Here is a 22507-nt window from a genome sequence, read left to right on the forward strand (position 1 = left end):
AAAAAGTGAGCACTCTGTTACGTACTATAACTTAACCCAGACTCAATCAGTGGCTTTGTGGCAGTCCAAGAAAATGTATTCTTGATGGCCACCCTTAAAAGTGCATAAGCACTTGGAGGAACTGTACAACCCTGTGTTGTTTTTACATGTGAGCAGGCTTGCTGGGGCCAAGGAATCGATTGTGATGGGCCACCAGCCCCTCTTTCAATGAAAGTGCATCCATTACTTGAACTGGATACTTTTAAAACTGCGATACACTCATTGGCATTCTTAACCAATATCAGCTATCAGCAGGCCTTAACTTTATTTATACATGATGCTAGATAAATTACTAATGAGATGTGGCATAACTCACTACTGTAGAAACATTAGGAGGGTACTACTTGACTTGCCATTTACTTAAGTTGTAACACATGCAAAGTTGAGGAAAGGTGGAAAGCAGGGGAAATGCTTGTAAGCACTGATGACCATAGTTAATCCATCAATGAGTTTACCTCATCCAAGGAGAATTATTTCTCAACCTCAGAATTAGGTCTTGTTTTCTTATTTGAAAGCAAATCTGTGACAGTAGATTGCTTAGAAGTGTTCAAAGTTAAAATATTGAGAAATCAAGCAAGCATTGGGAGAAAATTATATTTTCTGGTGGTATGAGTCTGTCTATCCTTTCTTGGAATATAAATGGGTTGGTAGACAAATGTAAGGGGAATAGTACACACCTATGAACCTATATGGGAAATAGGAAAATTCACCCCGGGGATCACTCCAGTGGCTCTAGGAAAATTCACCCCGGGGATCACTCCAGTGGCTCTACTCGACAGAGACACTAGGTACGGGTGGCACGATGCCAGGGTAATACTATGGGCTAGGTGTGTAAAGGCTCCAGGGCCATTAGCCTAGTACACACCTATGAACGTATGAGTAGAATGATTACACATATCCAAATACTTAGTCTGAAATTACTGTGCTCCAGGAACTAAATTTAGAGCCGCAGGAACAGAGGTGGCTGTGGAAACAGGGTATAGAGATGCTTATGCATCATTTTCCAGGAGCTAGAGAAAGAGAAGTGGGAATGTATATAGAGAGAGGTATACCCTTAATGGTAGAGAAAGAGCTTCTAAATGACTCTTGCCAGTATGTGAAAATAAGGGGAAGTTATCAAGGAAGCAGAATTATTCTGGCGTCACTTTATATACCCCCAAAAACTACATGGCATACTGTTAATGCTATGTTGAATGATATGCTTGGCTTCCACCAAAAAATTCTGATACTGGCAGGGAATTGGAATACAGTCACAGATAGAAGTGACATGGACAGAGGACCTAGACAGCAGGTGATCTCTAAAGAAGGTAGATCACTGGCAAATTACTTAAAAACCTTTGGAAAAGAAGTTGCAAGTGTAAATAATCAAAGGGGGGGGGGGGGTTCACATTTTGTTCGTAATAGGTTCCAGGCATGAGCTAGATTAGATCAAATTTATCTCTCTCTGGTGCATTGTACATGGTCCAGAATGTAGTAATGCACCTATCAGAGCATGCACTATTAGGTATGATACTCCAGTTCGGGGAAGCAAATAATTGCATGCGGCACTAGTGATTCCATTCATATTGGTTGACCTATAAAAGACATGTGCCTGCAGTGACCAACGTACTGCAGGAAGAGTTGGTTAAACTGGCATCACCTACTTGAGTCAATGATAGTGGAATGGGAGAAGTTTAAAAGTAACATTAAAAATGTACTGTAGATGAGAAGGAACTGCGTAAAACAATTACAGTATAAATAATAAATAACTTAAAATGACTTAAACAGCACAAACACCCTGGCACTTGGCAATCCAATAGCAGGCAAAAGAAAAAACGAAATAAACTTAAAAAACTCCAAAACACTTGTAATATATGGCAATTAAACATGGTTTAGCACTTTTGTCAGTACATTGACATATTCAGAACCACAAAACAAAGTAAAAAGTAGTTTAAATACTTTTCAGGTAAGTGAACTCAACCACCAATGATGAACCAGTCAATGTATAATAGACCAAACTGTAGTAAAAGTAACATGCACAACTAAATGTTGGTTAAGAACAGCAATGTAAGAAAAAAACATTTAAAGCACTAAATGCCAGTGCACTGGCATTTAGTGGTTTAAATGTTTTTTTACATTCCTGTTCTTAACCAACATTTAGTTGTGCATGTTACTTTTATTAGAGGTTGGTCTATTACACATTGATTGGTTCATCATTGGGGGTGGGGTTCATTTACTTGAAAAGTATTTAAAGTAGTCTTTACATGTTTTCTGGTTCTGAAGATGTCAACTGACAAAAGTGCTAAACCATGTTTGTCTTATATTAAAAGAGTTTTGGAGTTTAAGTTTATTTTGTTTTTTCTTTTGCCTGCTATTGGCTTGCCAAGTGCCAGGGTGTTTGTGCTGTTTATTTTACTGACTTCTACACTCGCCTGTGATTTTCTTTTTTGGTATTAAAGTGACTTAAAGTTATTCAGTCCATGCAGGGAGAGGAAAAAGGGCACACTAAACAGAAAGTCAGGATTTACAGGAAAACACTGGACACCCATCTTAGAGAACAAAGTGAATTTAAAAAGGCAACTAATAAACAATTTTTTTTAACTCCCCCAAAATGCAAAAGGCACTTCCAAGGAGAGACCTGGCACAGAAAGTGGAGAAGGGGCTTCCTAAACTGTATAATGAGGGTAAGAGAGTGATTGCCAGTAAACCCGATCAACTAGCAAGGATTCTACAGACCTTCTACCAGAGCCTATCCACCCAGCAAGTAGTCTAGATGTGTGAGATAGGGGAGTAGGTGTTTTTTTATCGGAGTTGCAGCTTCCAACCCTGTATACAACAGTGGCAGAAAGATAGCTGTCTTCCATAACCGCCAATGAGGCTAAGGCAAGTCTAGCCAAATCAGCACATGACAAAACACGAGGACCAGATGGATTTCTGGTGGAACTCCGGAATGCAGGAAGAGATGTTTTAGTAGAGCTCTGGGTAGCCCTCTTCAATAGGGTCCTTCAGGATAAACATTTTCCATCATCATGGTCGAAGACAATAGTTGTGATCATCCCAAAAAGAGACAACAGTGGCAAAAAGATAGCTGTCTTCCATAACCGTCAATGAGGCTAAGGCAAGTCTAACCAAATAAGCATGTGACAACACCAGGACCAGATAGATTTCCGGTGGAACTCTAAAATGCAGGAAGGGATGTTTTGGTAGAGCTCTGGGTAGCCCTCTTCAATAGGGTCCTTCAGGATAAACATTTTCCACCATCATGGTGGAAGACGGTAGTTGTGATCATCCCAAAAAGAGACAATGATCCAGCCAGTGACTCATCATATAGACCAGTTGGCAGTGTATCTAGGAATGCACCTTATGCTGGTGTCTAGGCTGCTGTTATTTTACCTATTTATTATTTGTAGTTGGGTATAAGTAGATTCATAGCTGTACTCTTTACAAAATGGTTAGTTGCACAGTGGTTCACCATGCATGAGTATTGAACCTAGGAACTACTGTAACACATTGTGTATTGGCAGTCTACCAATAAAGCTCTCATAAATAATAAAAGATCTAAGGCTAGTATAGTGAATACTCAGGTCACTCTGAATCTCTCCTAGTTCCGTAGTATTGTTCCAGTCTCCAGTCCAAATCATGCACCCTTTTCTAAAAAACGTCCAGTCTGTTAAGAATGGTATAAGGTCTGACCAAGTCAAACCTGGAGATATATCGTTTGTACCTACTTTATCCAGCCTTAAAACACAACTTACCTCCCCAGTATGTTACTTTGTATTACCTTGTTTTGATGTAGTTTGTCTCTTCTGAATAATATGCTTTGATTCATTAATTAATGATATTCCATTCACCTTACTACTGTGGCAAGTGTTAGGATATTTAACATAAATTGCTACATCTAGAAAACCTTCCTTCAACCCCTATCACTGATCGAAAACATACCTTTACTGTACCACCTAAAACCTGAATCCAGCTTACTTAGAATACTGTGGGTACAACTCTGCTCATTTGGTTAACCTCAGCTCAGGAGGAATAAAGTGAATAACTCTACATTGTATATCTAAATAGAACAAAAGTAGTATTCATTACCCTTCAATTTTCACAGTAGTGTAATACACAAAGTAATCTTTGTGTTTTAAAAGCATTGTTGCTGTCTGACGCTACCAAAGTGATTAAAACACGCTACCAGTGCAGATTCCTCTGGCCCATAATTTTTGCTCCTGTAGCTCTGAATGCCCTGAACAGGACTTAACTAGCTCTATTCCTCTCATGTAGGAAAATTCATACATTCACTTTAGGTCTTCCCATCTAAATACACTTTTCAGCTGACAAACCTTCCAGCTATAGAGATAGACATAGACAACATCCCTCAACCATACTTCTCTGGGTTTACTGTCATGTTCATACTAGCACTTTTTTTTTTGTAATATATTGTCTTGATACTTCGCGCACACACTTTTTTCAAACAATTTAAATCAGTTTAAACATGACATCTCTCAGAACTGTTGCCAAAACAAATGCAAAATACTTATAATTCATGCTTCCTGCTTAAAATTGTTAAGCCAAATAGTTAAGAGGTGCTAAACACACACACACACACACACACACAGTCATATCTCACTTGATAATTTTATCTAAGGCTCTCAGCCATTTAGGGTAAACCAAAGCAATTTTTGTAAAATAAAATTGATAACCTGGTTGGGGCATTTTAACAATTTCAAGCTTCCTTTTAGTTAAAAGTTAGCAATAATCCAGCTTTTTCTCATTTTGAGCACTGTTTTGTGGAATGATAGAAATGGCTGTATCCTTCTCCGTGAACATTCCTTCTTCCGGCTTGGATTCAGTTCCCTTTATCCCAAAGCTGCTCCATAAGTCTTTCGGACTTTCTGTTAAGTCCTAAGTTAACTGCTGTAGTCTTTAACCAGCATTGTCTGGCATGTAAAACATAACAGTCAGTCAGTCAAGACTATACTAAGCTGTAAAATAACTTAAATCTCAACGTTGATCACCTCCAGAGTCTTAATTGCTGTTTAAAACTCTACTTTCTTCTTTGTAACCTGAAAATAATTGTGATCATATGATTTCTCATTGTGCTTATCATTTTCCTATGAACTTGACAAAATGTTTTCTTTTAAAATGAATGTTTCAGGTTTAATCAGCATATACAAGAACATTTGTATGCAAGTAAGTAACAACTAATTGCTCGTAAATGTAGAAAAATCCAAACTTTCAGCTGGCCAGATGTTTTACTCCTTTACCTTCGCAAAACTTTAGAACACCCTCCCCCAACACTTAGATCCACCTGCTCAGTAACCGTCTTCAAGACATCTCTAAAACAACATGTCTCCTCATCTTGGGTGTGCCCATGTGCTAATGCCACATTTCATATAACCTAACTTCAACCATCACAACTATTCTCACTCCCACTCTATTTTTCTGGCATCCTCCTTTTACATCCACCTGTCTTTTTACTTCACCTCTCCATCCTGTCCAATTCCCTCTTCTACTAGCCCTCATTGTCCTACCTTTGATCCCTCCTGTCTACTTCCTTCTCTTCCTAACTCTTGTAGGCCTACTATTGAACCAGGCGAGACATTCGGGTACTCTCACAGCCTACCTTAATATCATACCACCACTTATGTCTGCAACAATATCCACTGACTTTGCTGATTCCTGCAACAGGACTCATATAGACTATTGCTCAGCTATTACACCTCCTAAACATATGAAAAGTTTAAGTACCTAGTCTCTAATTAATTCCTGTATCTGCTTTGCACCCACTGCATGAAGTGTCCTATATAAATTTTGCTAGCTGAAAATTACTCATATGGAATGTTCTCATGTATATACTCTGTATTGCTTGTATAATAAATATCTTTGATTTGAGAATGATTACTTATGTACTGTTTTTTTCACCAGTTGTATAAGCTGCCAATAATATGTACTAAATGTTATCAATGTAAATTCTGTATTGTATGTGAAATGTCTTATATGTGAAGGTTTTCTCCCTGGGAATCCACTGAAAATGGCTACTTCTGGCCCAGCTGGACCATCCCGATAAATGCAAATAAATAAGTAAATAAGTTGAGGTAAGAAAGGCTCACTGACCCTTTCAAAATGTATGCACTTTTACATAGAATCTTCCCAATTCTGGCACTTTACCAGCATAAAATGTCCTTTCAGGGATCACTGTGAAACTGATATTCTTCCACTAGTTTTTAGTCTTCATATACACCAGCTTTGCCTCCAGTATTTCCACTTGGGATTCAGTGTTTACTTAATGTTTCTAAACTCAACAGCTAGCTTTTGTCACAGTGATTTGAAGGTAAGCTTGGGATTTGCTTTAGCTTTTTTTAGAGCTAGAACTGGAGCATTTGATTTATTTTAACCAGTTCTGTCATTATTAAATCCAGTCTGTCTTAGTAGTATTAGTCTCGCAGCACTCCTCCAGGGAGTCCACATTGATCTCGAACGGCTCAGAAATCAGCAGTATATAGGCTGGATCTCATACCTCAACAGTGGCTTTGTTTGGCTTTTTAACTTTGAGTACCTTCCTCCTCCTGGGTGTAGAGCTTTCCTCAGTTTTGACAGTAGGTCTCACTTTACACTCTATTACCTGGTTACACAGCCTCTGCAGGTTAAATCTGTTTAATTTCTCTCTTTTTATAGTTTTGCATTAATAGGAGGAACTCTTGGTCTCTGTGACTGAAATCCACATTGTTTGCTTTCCTTTAGACACCGTTTCAACAGTCTGATTAAATCCATTTATACCACCTATCTGCTACTTGTTTATAGGGAAGAATGTTTCCACTTAGATTCTGCTGTTACAGGACAGCCATGATTTGTCAATATGGAATGTGTACTGCTTTTAAATTGCAGTGGATGTTCTGGGAGACCCTGGTTTTCATTGCATGATATATATTTACTTACTGGTTGGCCAAACCGAAGTGCCCCTACCTTTATAAATGTAAATGAGAAAGAACATGGATGGTGATGCTGTAGCATTACTTTGACGTTTTGCGTCTGACATGTGGCGTACCTGTCTGAAAGAAGTAAAGCCAGACATTGTTAACTTCATGCAAAAGCAGTAATTTATTTGGAGGAAAGGCCAGGTTGAACATTTTAATGTTAAGCTTGTGTTGATTGTAGTGCTAAGCAGATGGGTTAAACATTGTCCCTGACAGCTCTCTTTGTGGACATGCGTAGCATGGTGCTAACATTGAAACGGTGAGCGCTAGTAGGTTTGGGGTAGGTTGACTGTGAAGGTGGTGTTAAGTGTCTGTACTGTTAAATGATCATTTAAGATGTTCTGCCATTACTTGTCACTATGCAACTAATTATTTTCGTCTCCAGATTCCTCCATTTTCATGAGAAAGTAAAACATGACAGTGTGTATGGTAATAGTACAGTTTCTCAGTGAGAACCAGTGGGACCTCTGTCTTTCAGTGTAGATTGCCTAGCACTACAGCTGTAAAATGCATTGAATGCATGCTGCTGAGCCAGTTAAAAGTTTATTTAACCCATCATTTGCCTACATTTGTCCCACACTACGCTTTGTGTAAGGCTGTTTTTATTCCTGAGCATTAGTCCTGCATCATGTTATCATGATGTCCCATTTTCATACTTCCAAACAGTATAATTTACCTACTGCTAAACTCTACAACTTGTAAATGTTTGCTATCATTGTTTTAAATATATTTAGTTGCTGAGATTCATTTACATTCTTTCTGCACTTTTGTTGTCACAGTAGTCCATGTGTAATAGATTGGTTCTTTTGTAATCTAGAAGCTGTTCTTTTGTAATCTAGAAGCTGTATGCAGAGGGATTTTCCTTTGACCTTTTTTTTTTTTTTTTCTCACTATAACCAGGCAAACACCGTTCTCTCTCTTGGTTCTCTTGGTTGAGTCAGCTGTTAACTACAGTTGTGATTTGTTAATCCTGCCATGTGTATTCAAACCAATGCCAAAGAAAAATAAATGTTTCATGTCATGCACATTGATTTCTGTAAATACACATCACTCCTAAGAAATTTGCTTTTTTTTTTTTTCATTACTGGTCACAGGAGCAGTTGCGGTTCTGATAACAGAAGTGGGATTTCATGCTTTAGCTACTATGTGGTAATTTAGCTTATCTTGGAGACTTTTTGATGTGCTTGGTTTAGGAATACCTCAAGTGTAAACATTGTCCCTTTATTTTATTTTTCTTTAATAATGTCTTGGAGCACAGACTTCTATGAAACTGGACTTGGATTATGTTAGAGTAAAAGAAAATTGGCACATTTAGAAGGATAATAACACAATGTAGAGTTACAGTGGTTTTAGTGTAGCCAGCAGATCTCATAAATTCAGAAGTTGGACGATTTTGCATAACTTATTGGTTTTAGTGTAACATTGCTGTTGAGCAGATCTCCTAAATTCAGAAGGATGACAGTTTTACATTACTTATTTATTTAACCATTTTCTGTAAGCAGTAAAACCAGTGCAGCGTAAATTGGAAGAAAACCTTCCTAATCAGAATTTTGGTTCATTTCTTCATGTTGGCCCAAAGTATATTGCATAAGTAGCTATTTTCTGAATTGTCCTTTGTTCTTCACTTTTTGTGTATGTAAATATATTGGAGGTGGCATAACTGTATAAAAACTAACTACACATTTTACTCTGAAGAACTTTACTAATCACGAGCTAAACTCTAAAAATATGACTATTGTGGTGTTTTTTTCCATTGCTGATGCACAAAGAGGATCTGTTTGCAGGTCTGGAGAATTACAAAGTAAAGTAACCACGGGTATACATTTGGTCTGTTGTCAGTAATGTCAACACAGTTCTGTTTGTTTTAAGTCAACAGCATTAAGGAACAGTCCTTATGATGAAGTCATGACCACCTCAGAAGTTACTGTAGGTGTTCTATTTGTGTACTTGTTCAGTCAAAAAACGCCTTTCCATTTGTTGTTGTTGAAACAGTCTTTTTGTTTTGTTAGAATTTATTTACAAGTCAAATATATATTTTTTTATTTTAGTAACATTATTGGCAGTATTCATTTGGAACCCAGGTGGCTTATGAATACATGTGTCTAAAAAGAAGTACATTTTATCTATATCCATTAACAAGTTAAGATTAAAAAAGTCAACAGCCTCAACCAGTAATTTACAGATGTTATTATTTTCATGTACTACTGAGAACAGTGTCGTCTTGTGGCCGTTCTCGTAGATTGTGTTGGTTTAACAAGTGTCCAACCCTTTTGTCTTGTTGTTTTTTTGTCTTTCCTGCTCCCTGTCCCCTTGTCTCCCACAGGCTGTGCGTTTGTCACATTCTCTTCAAGGTCAATGGCACAGAATGCAATCAAAGCCATGCACCAGTCTCAGACCATGGAGGTACTGTATTGTCTGCCCTTTCTTTGTTTTCTTTGTTCTGTTTTGTGAAAGCTAAAGCCATATTCTGCCATTACTTGATGCTTCAAATTTCTCAGATATTAATGTGGCATATTTGCTCAGTTTTATGTTGTAAAATGTACAATTTGTTTAACATGTGAGTAGTTAGTAAATGTCAGCATTTGTAGTATTGCTGTATTAAAAATCATATATCACAGAATTCGTCTAGAATGACTTTATGATGGAGAATTCTACAATCTAGAATAACTGTTCACAGAAGTAAAAGGATTAAAGAATGTTTACATCCCTCAAGAGACAAATACATTTCAATTAGATGCAGGTAATGGTAATACTGTATCAAATGCTAAGTAATGTGGTTGAATTGTATGTCCCTCATGATGTAATTTATCCATTAACTGTTTGCCATTTAGAAGTTATTGCTATTTTAACATTATGTTGATTTTCACTTTGTTTTAAATATTATTTTTAAAGGCACAAAACATTTGCTTTTTGCATATAAAAAGTGTTATCATGCCTCTTTGGGCATGTGAACACTTTTGTATGCAAAAAACAAAGGTCTTTTCACATTATTTTAAATAAAATAATTAAAAAATTTCTTCTGAACATGGAAGTCTAAATTTATAGAGCCATATTTATGACATTAATATTAATGGATGGGCAGGAGGAGCATCACTTTGTGTACTAGCTTTAAATATGCAGAATTAGCATGGGGTAAGTAATTATGTAATTTTCCAAACAGTTAAATTAATGGTCTGGCCAACAAAAAGTGTGTGTGTGGACAGTAAACTTTCTAGGCTATCTTTGAGTCAGGAAATTGAAATATGCTGATAAATATAATTTTGTTATTGTCGCATTAATTTTTAACTATATAAACATGCCAGGCAAAAATAGCTTGTATGGAGACATTCCACGAACACTGGTTAAATGATTGGCATAGTGGTTCACTATGCAAATGGATGCTCAGTGACTCAAACCCGTAAGTACTGAATTCAGTTCATTAGTAGGCCATAGCATTAACTTTGTCTCATTTTAGGTGAAAGAGTAATGCAGATAAGTATTGAAAAAAAAGTGGGCACATTGCTTTTAGCTTTTTAGGGGGTTTTATAGTTATTACACAGTTCGGTTATGTCCGATTTGTAATAGCTGTAACATGTGCAGTGTTTGTTAGTACTTTTGCAGTCATTACATGAACAGTGTTTGTTAGTACTTTTGCAATCACACCATGTAGACCAAAGTATGAGAAGAATATAAATAGGCAGAAATGCTAGCAGTCAGCTAACAATAAATTCAATGTGCAATCAACTTTCATTATGAAAATTGTTTACATGTGTTCCTTCTGCTGTTAAATAACTTTAAAAGTAAACACTTACAGTAAGAGAATTCTTATAAAAATCCATGCAGTATCACCTTACTAAAGTAGTATGCGAAGACGCTGAAGGAGAAAGTTTGCATTTCTCATTTTTTGAGAAGCAAGCACTCACAATATTCCCATTTAACAGCCACACCCTTTTCCGTATTTATTTATTTTATTTGTAGTTAGTTTACCAGGATAGTCCATTGGGCCAAGATGAACCCATTTTCAATGTCCTGGGGAGAAAAGCTCCAAAAACAAACAAGATTACAGTAAGGTTTTAGGTTATAATCATTACAAATACTAAAAACTAGTGAAAAACATTACAATATGAATACTGAGAAGCCATTACATCTTAAGGAACCTTGCAGTTAAGAGGTGCATTCTAATATATTCATTGTAAATAGCTTAGTACATGCAAGAGCAGGATGTATGAGTAAGGAGAGTAAGTGAAATGGATGTTGCTAGTATAAAGAGGGGAGGAGATTATGTGGGGTGGGAGCAGGAGCATTCCCACTGGGATATTAGATGTGAATGAAGAGATTATTTGAATGAAAAGCAGTTTGAGGTGGTACGGATGGATGTTGGAAGGAAGTTCCAGAGAAGTGCAAGACCATGGGATAGGAGATTTTTACCTGGGGGACGAGTTGGTTTATACAATTCTATTAGGTTTTGTTTTTTAGATCTTAGTAGTCTGGCTTACCACCTGTCCCACTTTGCGAGGGACAGTCCCTCTTTGGGCAGTTGTATCCTGCAAAAAAATTGTAAAAATGGTAAATGTCCTGAGATTTTAGGACAAAATTATTTCCTATATTTTATGTAATAGTTGCATACAACAGTTATTCTGTATCTGAAACACCGAAATGTTATACGAAACATAGTAAGCAACTAAAATGCTACAAGAATAAGCTTTTATTTAGGCAAAGAAGTGAAGTTCTATCATTTGTACTGGCTGTGGGTAGGTTTTGGCTTGCAAAATCTGAAGTTTGTACCAAAAATGTCCCACTTTGGGCATTTGAAAAGGTGACATCCCTACTATCAGGGAGGTGCATTTTAAAAGCAGAGGAAATGGAGGGACAAAGGGAGGGGTTGAAAATGAGCTTGTGTGCAAGAGTAAGTTGTGTATAGGTGAGATGATTAGATAGTTCTAGCCATTTTAGTTTGTGGAGAGATGTACAGTGGTGGGTGGAGGACTTATGGCTGGTAGCGAACTTGGCACTTTTGTGGTAGCAAGAGGAGAGTTGTGTTTTAAGGGAAGATTTTAGGTTCGTTAGGAGTGGGGCTCTATAGAGGAAGGAGGGGATGAGAAATGTGGTAGAGAGAGTGAATTTAGTAGAGGGGGTGAGGTAACGATTTTGTCGGTAGAGCATGCCAAGTTTTTGGTGGGTTTTGTTGATATTTAGTTGTAGGTGGGAGTTGAATTTAAGCTGATTTTCAATTTGGACCCCTAGTAATTTGGCCTCTGATACCAATTCGAGAGATGTATTATGGCTAGTGATAGAGAATGGACTAACATTGAAAGAGGTGGCTTTAGACTGAGTAAATACCATTAATTTGGTTTTAGAGGCATTGAGTGCTAGGTGATTTTTTTTCATCCATTGTTTGGTGGTCGAGAACGCGTCTTGTGTAAGCTTTAGGAATGTAGGGATGGAGGTGGCAGAACAAATAATAGTTGAATCATCTGCATATTGGATAAAATTTGTGAAAGGGATGGAGTGGCAGAAATAGTTTATAAATATATTGAAGAGGAGGGGACCCAGTATGGATCCCTGGGAAACTCCAGTTCCATATCGATTTATTCCAACTCCAAAGGAGCATAGTGTTAGAGAAATTACTTGATTTTGTTGGAAATTCAAGTATATTTTTGTTATGTGGCATTACAAAAAGTTAGTATTGCCAGTTTATAGCAAAACCCCTCTTACGTGTATGGGGAAACTTACCCTCTTAAAATATTTTAATAAATATTTGTGATCCCCCTAGCATTTGATGCTTGTACAGTGCAGAACTGCAGTGCCCTTTAGTAACGCTTTGCTTTATTTTTTCTACCCTTTCTGTTTTACATCTTGGGATTTTAAGATTTCAATATTTAACTATGATTTTAGGCTTTTTACTCAAGACTTCTGTAACCTAGAAGAAGTAACACTTTATTTTTGTATTCAGTAATAACAATAATAATCTTTATAGAGAATATTAAAAGAGGTTCCACTGTGTGACCCTGATGACCAACATACTAACTGCCAGAATGCACTATGTGTGTGTGTGTATATATATATATATATATATATATATATATATATATATATACACACACACACACACCACAACAAAACATCAGAGTAGTGGGAAGACCGCAAGCAGCTTCATTGCCCAAGGTTTTGATCTGTCTGTGATGCTCAATAACCTTTGTTTAATCAGATATCATTTGCATCATTGGGGCTATTAAGAAGCTAGGACTTGAATCGCTGATTAAAATTGTCACATCTCAGGATGGGAGCAGAATAAATTTCTGATGTGAAATGACCTTTAATGGAGAGTACAGTATGAAATGCTGCAGGATAGTATTGCCAGGCTTGGACAACACACAAGTAGAGATGCATGTGGAAGGACATGCTTTGTACCTGTAAAGGCCTAATATATATATATATATATATATATATATATATATATATATATATATATATACATATATATATATATATATATATATATGGGTGTTCTGCCTTTGGTCGAATTACATTTGGTTGAAAATGATTTCAGGCAGTTCACTTCACCAAAATGCATTTCACTGAAAATCCATTTGGTCGAAAATGGAATGTAGCCCCTGCCCCAGTAGAGTGCGACCCTGGAGTGAGAATATACAGTAAAGGGGGGGTGTGGGAGGCATAGCCCCCGACATAATTGCAATGTATGCACTATTATATACATGTGTATCCATTAAAAATAAATTGAAATATATAACATCAGTAAAAACTAGTTGCAAAATGTGGGGGGCTGTGCCCCCACACCCCCCTAACTTTATATTCTCACTCCAGGGTCGCACTGCAGTGGAGCAGGGGCTATATTCCATTTTTGACCAAATGGAATTCGACAAGTGGGCTGCCTGAAATCATTTTCAACCAAATGCAATTCGACCAAAAGCAGTAGACCCATATATATATATATATATATATATATATATATATATATATATATATATATATGCCCACATACATACACTCACACATATGGATGTGCTTCTAAAGCTCAAAGTTTCAAAATTTCGAACTTCAAATGGCCGAGACCAGAAGATAAAAGTTTTGAAACTTCCAAAACAAAAAAAAAAACTGTATTTACGTTTTTGTGGGGGGGGGGGGGGGCACCTGCACCTCCCATACCCCTTGCTAAAGAAATATACTAACTCCGAGATTGCACTACTATCCCGTTCCATGCTGTACAGCGATCTCCATTCAAAATGTTCAAAGTTTCAAAACTTCAATCTTATGGTCTCAGCTGTTTGAAGTTCAAAGTTTGGAAACGTCAAGCTTCTGAAGGGGATCCATACACACAGACACACACACAAACACACCTTTATTTTCGTTAAAACTTGGATAAAAGGCTGATGTTATATTTAGTCAAAATTAAAACATTTTCATTGAACCTTAGACTCAAAGTGCTGCCACTAACAGTTCACCTCTTATAACTGCAATGATATCACTAGATACACAGTAGGATCTATGTATGGAATTAAAGATCCATTGTATAATTGCACTAATTTAATGTGTGACATTGATGGGCACTGCACTTTGCAACTGCATATTCTAGGCTGTGGGATGCTGAGTAATATTTAGAATTTAAAGCTGTATAGCATGTTTCAGTGCTTTATTTTAAGTGCATTTCCATTTAGAGGATAAAAATACAAAAACATCTGCATATCTAAAATGTTATTTTATTCTTTGATTAATGTATTCCAAAGTTTATAACTGCTAATTTTAGACAGCAGGATGGTCAGTGCATTACAAAGTTCTTAAATATGAATGTTGTAAAAAATCAAAAATAGCTGGATTTCATAAAACTTTGGGGCAGTGTTACAGAGGCCTTGTCCAAAAGAGGAGGTTGCTTCCGAAGCAGCTAGCAGTGACCCCACCCTCCAAATATACATGAATATGTACTCTGCAAAGTGGTAGTTCCATGAAACTTTGCCTAACCCATCCCACTGTGGAGCTGCTGTCTAATAAGATTTTGTAATGTTCTACATTAAGGAATTAAGGAGGCTCATTAGGTAAGCATGGTACATGCAGACATCTGTCAGAGTACTCCTGACAGAGTAGGATGGGAATCAGAAGTGGACATCTTCACAAATGTCATATATGACATCAGGGATGGAGACTGCAGAGGCATTCTGAGAACCAAATAACTGTAATGCAGCAGTGATGAACAAATGACAAAATGAGAAGTGATCAGGACACTTGAGTGTAGGATATTCTAAATGATAATGGCATATCACCTATTTCTCCTATACTTCACTCTCTCTATCACATATTGTGAGCTGATAAGTGGAAAAAAATCTTTAAATTGTCCTAACAGTAAAAAAAAAAAAAATTACAGTTCTTTTAAAAGTGATTGCAATACTGAAGTGGTCATTTACAGAGCACAATGTACATTTAGTTTTTCCTACATAGAAACTGTTACTCAACCACCTAAAAATCCAAATGGCACACCATATTCCGAACAGTAAATTAAAAATTGTTATGAATCCATTAGCCAAACACAACCTTGATTTTCCAAACCACACACATTTTGCATTTCATGTGATGGAAATAGTGGAATAAGAATCCCTCCACAGCAACCTAAATGTTTTTTAGAAAAAGAGAGAACATGTTTGGCAACTTCGACGTCATGCTTTCAAAAAACCATGACTAAGCACCATATGTTCCATTAAAATCATGTTGAACTTAAGGAAACTTAATCGTAAAAGCTACTGTTATTTTTATGTTGTATGTTTTTATCATGTTTTTAGGTCATTTTGAGTCTATTGTATGTAATGTTTTTAAAGCATGTTTCATGCTTACTAATTTTCGTAACATGTTTAACAGTAAAGTCACCATACTAGAATCAGGACACGTAAGACCCAGACCTCCATATGCTACATCAAGCTGGTCACTAGCATAGACACTCACTAATAATGTCAAATTAAGAGCTAAAACATTAATTAATTTTACTAAACTTTACTTCCCTAAGTTTTTACAAGTGTTAAAAAAGCAGGCACTTCAATCTTGAAACAAGATTCATTCTACATAATTATTCACCCATTATTAAACCTTTTATATTCACCATTCTTAATATGTAATCTGATTTTACTACTGTATGTACTTTGTTAAAGATGGATCTGAGAAAGGGCATCATGCAAAAAGCACTTTTTTACACACTGGTAACCCTTTGTTTAAATATAGTAATAAACCAAACACTAAATAAATACCCCAAGTGGTGACCACGGAACCATCCAAACACCAGTATGCTCTGTTATCCAGGCGTAGATATAAATATGTAATACTTTCTGTTTTTTGTTTTTTCCAGGGTTTACTCTCTCTTTTTATTCATAATGTCAGGGGTTGGAGCAAGTATGTGTTCTGCTTGTTATGGTATGTGTTCTGATGAATTTATTTATTTTTTTTTAACGTGCCATTTACAAACTACTGTTGTCGTCATTGCCTGGGTTTTGGATTTCATTTACAGTTTTACCATGGAATAACCTACCATTTCTTTGGTTCTGCCTTCCTCTGGCCAGAAAGAAGAACATCATTTCCAGGCAGTCTTTGCCTCTTCAGCAGGCTACTACTTTGTCTCAATCACAGATAGATGACCCTACAGTAGACATTTCTAGTTCCTCAGACCACTCATCCCTTCCTTAGTTTCCTCTAGTGTAGTCACTTAAGCCAACCTGGATAGGTGTTAGAGACATCCTCCGTGGCTGTTGGCATGTTCTTACCAAGCATGGGTAAACCACACTTGTCAGTCTCATAGGAAGAAGATGGGAATGCCTCTCTGCCTTGCTGGTCTATGATGGCTGCTGCAGTGGTGATGACCCTGACATGAGTCATTCTGCTTCTATAGAGAATCCTTTCGAAAACATGCAGAAAGGGTAAATCTTTACCTTCTTTTGTCTGTCTTACTTTAGGCAGGGAAGATTTATTGAGTTTAGCTCAGGCTGTTAACTATTCTCTTTCTGGATTTACTGTAAGAAAACAAGGAATAAGAAAATTGGCAGTGTGATGAACAGGGAATTGATTGCTTGGGAACAAATTCTGTTTTTATTTTTCTCCTCAGGCAACTAGTGATTCTGAGGATGGATTTTCTCTTTGGAGTAATTTTCTTTTTCTGAAACCATGTCTAGGATGAACCAGTTGTTTCAGTGGGAACATAATGAATAGTAGTTTTCTTTGAAAAATGTTCTGATTATTACAACTGGAATTTCATCGTTCTACTCTTGTTTGTCCAAAGTTGGATTATACGTTTTATTACAACCTGCAACATGTCTGTCAGCCAGCCTGCAGCCCCTAAGAAGGCAAGTAGATTGTATAAAGTTCCTTCAGACTCGCAACTTATCTTCTAATCCCAGATCTGATCTTGCAATGATTTCAAATTCTTCTGCAGCTAACCATTTAGTAAATGCTAATCCTTCCCCTTCTGTCAAGGATGGAAAAGCTTTTCATAGGTTTGGGAAAAGAGCATATTCCTCTGCCACTCTTCTTTTTAGGATTCTCAATTGTCAGGCTCAAATGTTAGTTTTTGTTTGCTTCTTTTGAGACTGTAAGGAACATTACAGCCACTTTTCCTTCATCTGGAGGCAAATATTCTCTAAATATTCTTCGTTACTTCTGTTCTGAAGTAACCAAACATTCTTTGAAGTGTGCTTATAACTCTTCTGCTCTTCCAGAACAGCAGCTACTGGGGCAGTTATGAGATGGTTTACATGGCTGCATCCTTAAAATTTTCCTAAAGATGTCCTAGATAAAATTATGAATTATTTCCTTGATAGGGAGGTTGTATTTGGACTACCTGTTGTTGACGTCCTGAAAAATTGTAACAAGACAGGGAAACTGATTCAAGGGGTGACTTAGATTTTTCAGCCTTCCTTCCTTCTCAAAGTTTGTATCCTTAACTGAGGTTCCTTTTATAAAAAGCAAAATAAGCAGACTCAGCCAACTTTTAACAATCAGATGTACAAAAAAACAATGGCGGGAATGCTCCAAAAAAGGGGGACCTACCTAGAAGTGAGGACAGTTCAACAAGTCATAATGACTTTCTACAAGTTGTGATCCTTCTACATTCCCATCCTTGACATTCCTTTGTTTTTCCCAAAATCTCTCTTTGGCAAGAAATAATTCCAAATTGATTTGAGAGCAATATGTTGTGGGTACAGATGGCAGTGGGAATCTCTTCCTGCTTTTCAGGGATTCCTCCTCATCCACCAGATCAAACTTATTTTTCCCCTTCTTGTCATTCAGCAAGATCTGACTTTGGGAATAATGGAACATGTTCCTGTTTTCCTGATGGGGGAACTGTTTTTATTCAGGAATGTTTCTGGTACCAAAGTATGAAAGAAGCCTTATGGAGAACAGTCATAGATAAATTTTGTCTCTCAATCACCTTGTGAAAGTTCCAAAGTTCAAACTGCTAACTCCTCACAATCTGTTCTCTCATTCACCCTTTCAGTTTTTTGGTAACTCTAAATTTAAAGGATGCTTATCGTATTCCTATAGCAACAGATTTTAAACTTTTTTTGTGTTTTTCTGTACTTGGATTGCACTTTCAGCTCTCTGTGTTACCCTTTGGGTTTTTCGCTGCTCCAAGAGTGTTTATAAAACATCTAGCTCCTGTGATAACCTATTATAGACTGCAGGGTGATAACATTTTTCCTTTTGTAGATCGTTTGCTTATCTTTGTAGAGCTATTGCAAAATATCAGGAAAATCTCACTTGTATAACATCTCCTTCACAGACTTTTTTAAAAGTATTGTTTGACTCCTTTACACAAGATTGTTTTCCCAACGTTTGGATAGTTCAGTTAAAAGAGCTTTTATCCACAAGAAAAAGTAGATCTTTTTCTGAGATTTCCACTTGGTTCAGAGCTTCAGCAAGGGAATTTCTCAGGATTCAAGGATTTGTGCCATCTATGATTCTCATGATTCCTGCAGCTAGACTCCACATGAGAAAAATTCAGTGGTACTGAAAATCTGTATCTTCCCAACATCATCACCCCCTGTTTCAAATTCCTGTTTTGGGATTGTAAGACGGGAACTGCTTTGGTGGAGAGACCAGTTTTATCTGAGTCCAGGTATCCCATTCGATCTTCAAGCTCCAATACAGTCTGTAACAACAGATTCCTAATACTTTGTTTGTGGAGCTGTGTCTTATTGGACAAAAGTGCAGTGTCTTTGCAAAACACATAAACATGAAATAATTGCTGGGAGTTATAAACACTCTCTACTCTGCCATCTGTAGTCCTCTGAACCTCTACACACAATTACAGACAAGATCACAGTGATGTGATACATAAACGGGGGGGGGGGTCCAGGTCATATCTTCTGTACAGATTAACCATGAACAAAACATTGTGGCAGACATGCTGAACAGACCCCTCACCAATGGAAATCGAATTCCAGGATTTTACCCATTTGTGGGAAACACCTCAGGTAGATCTCTTCACCTACATTCACAACACACTACTAGCAAAACTCTGCTCCAGGACTTCTTGCAAGCAGGCATGAAAAACAGATACATTGTTCTTATATGCCTTTCCACTGATATCCAAGGACATTCTGAACATTCAGAAGGACTCTCCCAAAAATCATAGTAGTGACTTTCATCTGGCCCAGACAGCAGTGGATCTTCCTTCTCTTGGAAATGGCCAAGGGCAATTGCAAAAGCTTCCTCACAGACTGGACCTACTCATACAAAGTGGGTAGTTTAATATACCCCAGCTTGCAACAACTTCATCTAACTGCCTAGCTTATAGTTTTAATACCTCTTCAGCACCTATATTCTGAGGAAGTGCAACAGGTATTAACGGAGGCAAAGAAATCTACTATTAAGAAATTATATATTATCGAAAGGAAGAAAGATAGTTGGTACCAAGATAGTTGGTACCACATTAAAAAACCAAGACCCTTATTAGGCTAGTATTACTCTGGGTCTGCATTATTTTTGTGAGTTATTATCCTCTTGCCTTTGTTACTCCAATGTCAAGGTTCATCTGTTGGCCATTTCAGCACGTCTGCCCATGGATCCCCCTCTTTCAGTTCATCCCTATGTCCAGATGTTTTTGAAGAGGGTTTTGCATACCTGTCCATCTAGAAAACGGATGTCTCCTCCTTGGGATCTTAATTTTGTTTTAAAAAAATTAACTCTTGTTCCATTTGAACCAGCTTATCAGGCTGATTTGAGACTCTTAACATGGAAAACAGTGTTGCTGACTGCTCTGACTTCTGCAAGAAGATCGCGAACAAGCACCAATAAACAAAAACCAAACTAGGAAAATCCACAAAAACACCAGACTCCAAATGCAGCAGTACTCCCAAAGTTTTTATTTTAACATAAAATGCCACATAGATTGTATAAAAAGTACTGACAAAGTACTACAATTTAAAGTTGCACACGAACAAAACAGAACTCTGAAAACAGATTTGTGTTGAGCGCTTTTCGTCTGGATCTTATCCAGACTTCTTCAGACAAAGAAATGCAATGTTAGAGTGTCATTTAAATTACTTCACCTGCTAACAATGACCTATCAGTTCCCTTTAGCCAAGTTTAAAAGTTTTAAAGGAGTATTCGGTTATGCTCAGGTCATCACAAATCAAATGTAAAGCAAACAAAAATGCACTAAGTTATTTAAAATACATAATGTTAACCCCCACAATGTTCTTAGCCCTTTCCTACAAAATAAAAAATACTTTATATCTTATTGTTCGCAGTTTACAGTTAAGTCAACCATTGGTGTTTCACCTATTATATTGTGTATTATATTGTGAACAGTGTCTATATTGTGAACAGTGTCTTCCTTTTAATAAATACGTTATAATGTAGTCCGCAATGTAACTAGTAAAAATACTCGGTTGTTTGCAGTCTTCATACCTTGTTTCTAAGAGGTCAATTTTTATTTGTTTGTAATCAAGTTTGGTCCATACTTCCCAAATTAATCATCTTAATGTAATCTAATCATGATAAAATATCTTAATATTCCCCGCAAAGTAGCTGGTAAACAGACTCAGTTGTTTGCGCTTGTCATGCCAATTTTCTAATGAGCAAGTTTTTATTTTTATCTTTATATATATATATATATATATATATATATATATATATATATATATATATATATATATGTTCAGATTTTGTTCGTTCTTCACAGTTAAGTCAGCTACTAGTGTTACGCTTAATGTATTATAAGCGATATCTTCCTTTTAGTAGATCCTTCTTAATGTTCACCGCAGTATAATTAAAACTATTGTTCAATTATTTGCGGTCATCACATTGTTTTTTTAAAAAATCAATTTTCATGGTCGGGCTTAATACATAATAATAAATTCTTATTCACACGTGTAGCTTATGATTTTAAATAATTACATTAGTCTAACCGTATTCTGTCGATTCAAGCGCAAGGTATGATCTGTTTTCAAAGTTCTGTTTTGTTCGTGTGCAACTTTAAATTGTAGTACTTGTCAGTACTTTTTAAAAAACTTTGGGAGTACTGCTGCGTTTGGAGTCTGGTGCTTTTGTGGATTTTTCTGCAAGACGATCGTCTGAGTTGCAAAATGTTATGGTGGGTCAACCTTTTCTTTTTCCACAAAGATAGGGTATTTTGAGAATGAATCCTTCCTTTATGCTAAAGTAGTGTTCAAGTCAGCCTTGAGCCAAGCTATCCATCTCGCTGTCTTCTTTCCAGAACCTAAAAATGAGGATTCTTCATACTTTGGATGTCCACAGACGACTTGGATATGGCAGAACTAAAACCTTTAGAAATTCTGATCAGCCATTCATTTCTTATGAGGGTAAGAAAAAAATGACAGTCTGTGTCAAAGCATGGAATTTCTAAATGGTTGCCTCATGCTTGTTTCTTTTGTTATTCTCAACATAAGTCCATTCCAGGCAGGTTCAAGGCACATTCTACTGAGGCCTTGGCTTCTTCATTGGCTTTTTGGGAAAGGGTGAACTATGTTCTACAGCAGCAACTTGGTCCTCTGTACATACTTTTACAAAGCACTACAAACTAGACTTTTCCATGTCTAGAACGGACTTTGTTAGAACCATTCTACAGGGGTTTCTGGGCCGTCATCCTTCCTCCTCACCCCAAACATTTTAAGCTATGGTATTCTACCTATACAGCTAAGGTTAGTGTAGCAGCGGTCTATTGATGAACATAGTGTGGTTGTGTAAGTAAAGTTACCATTACAGTAGATGCTTGAATAGATTAGTGCTGCAGTAGCTGCTCCCTCTCTTCCTCTCCCCTACTTTTTTGTGTAATTTTAGTTGCCTTGCCAGGGTTATTTATCTAGCATTGACCTCTTTCAGGCTGTTGCCTCCCTCTGTCAGTAATGTTCATTGCAAAAGCAGTACCACCACCACATAGTGTGGAGATGTCTTCTTCAGCCTAAAGAAACGTGCTTGCCTGTATTGTAGACATTCCTTACTAATATGAGTTCTTTCTGAAATTGGTGAGGGAGATTCAATGACAGTGGGCAATAATGTGCATTCATGTTCATTACAAAGGACTTTAG

General features: G+C 36.9%; 1 protein-coding gene across 9 annotated transcripts in view; it reads left to right on the top strand.

Annotated features, from left to right (window-relative positions):
- CELF2 (CUGBP Elav-like family member 2) overlaps positions 1–22507 on the top strand; it is a 1986852-nt gene that overhangs the window by 1454365 nt on the left and 509980 nt on the right. For all 9 annotated transcript variants that reach the window (XM_044088293.1, XM_044088297.1, XM_044088292.1 and 6 more), the window contains exon 6: positions 9310–9389. In XM_044088293.1, the coding sequence (XP_043944228.1) occupies positions 9310–9389 (80 nt within the window). The remainder of the gene's footprint in view (positions 1–9309; positions 9390–22507) is intronic.

The sequence above is a fragment of the Protopterus annectens genome, chromosome 11.part0 (genome assembly GCF_019279795.1).
Source record: "Protopterus annectens isolate FY-2018-M chromosome 11.part0, PAN1.0, whole genome shotgun sequence".
NCBI lineage: Eukaryota > Metazoa > Chordata > Ceratodontiformes > Protopteridae > Protopterus > Protopterus annectens.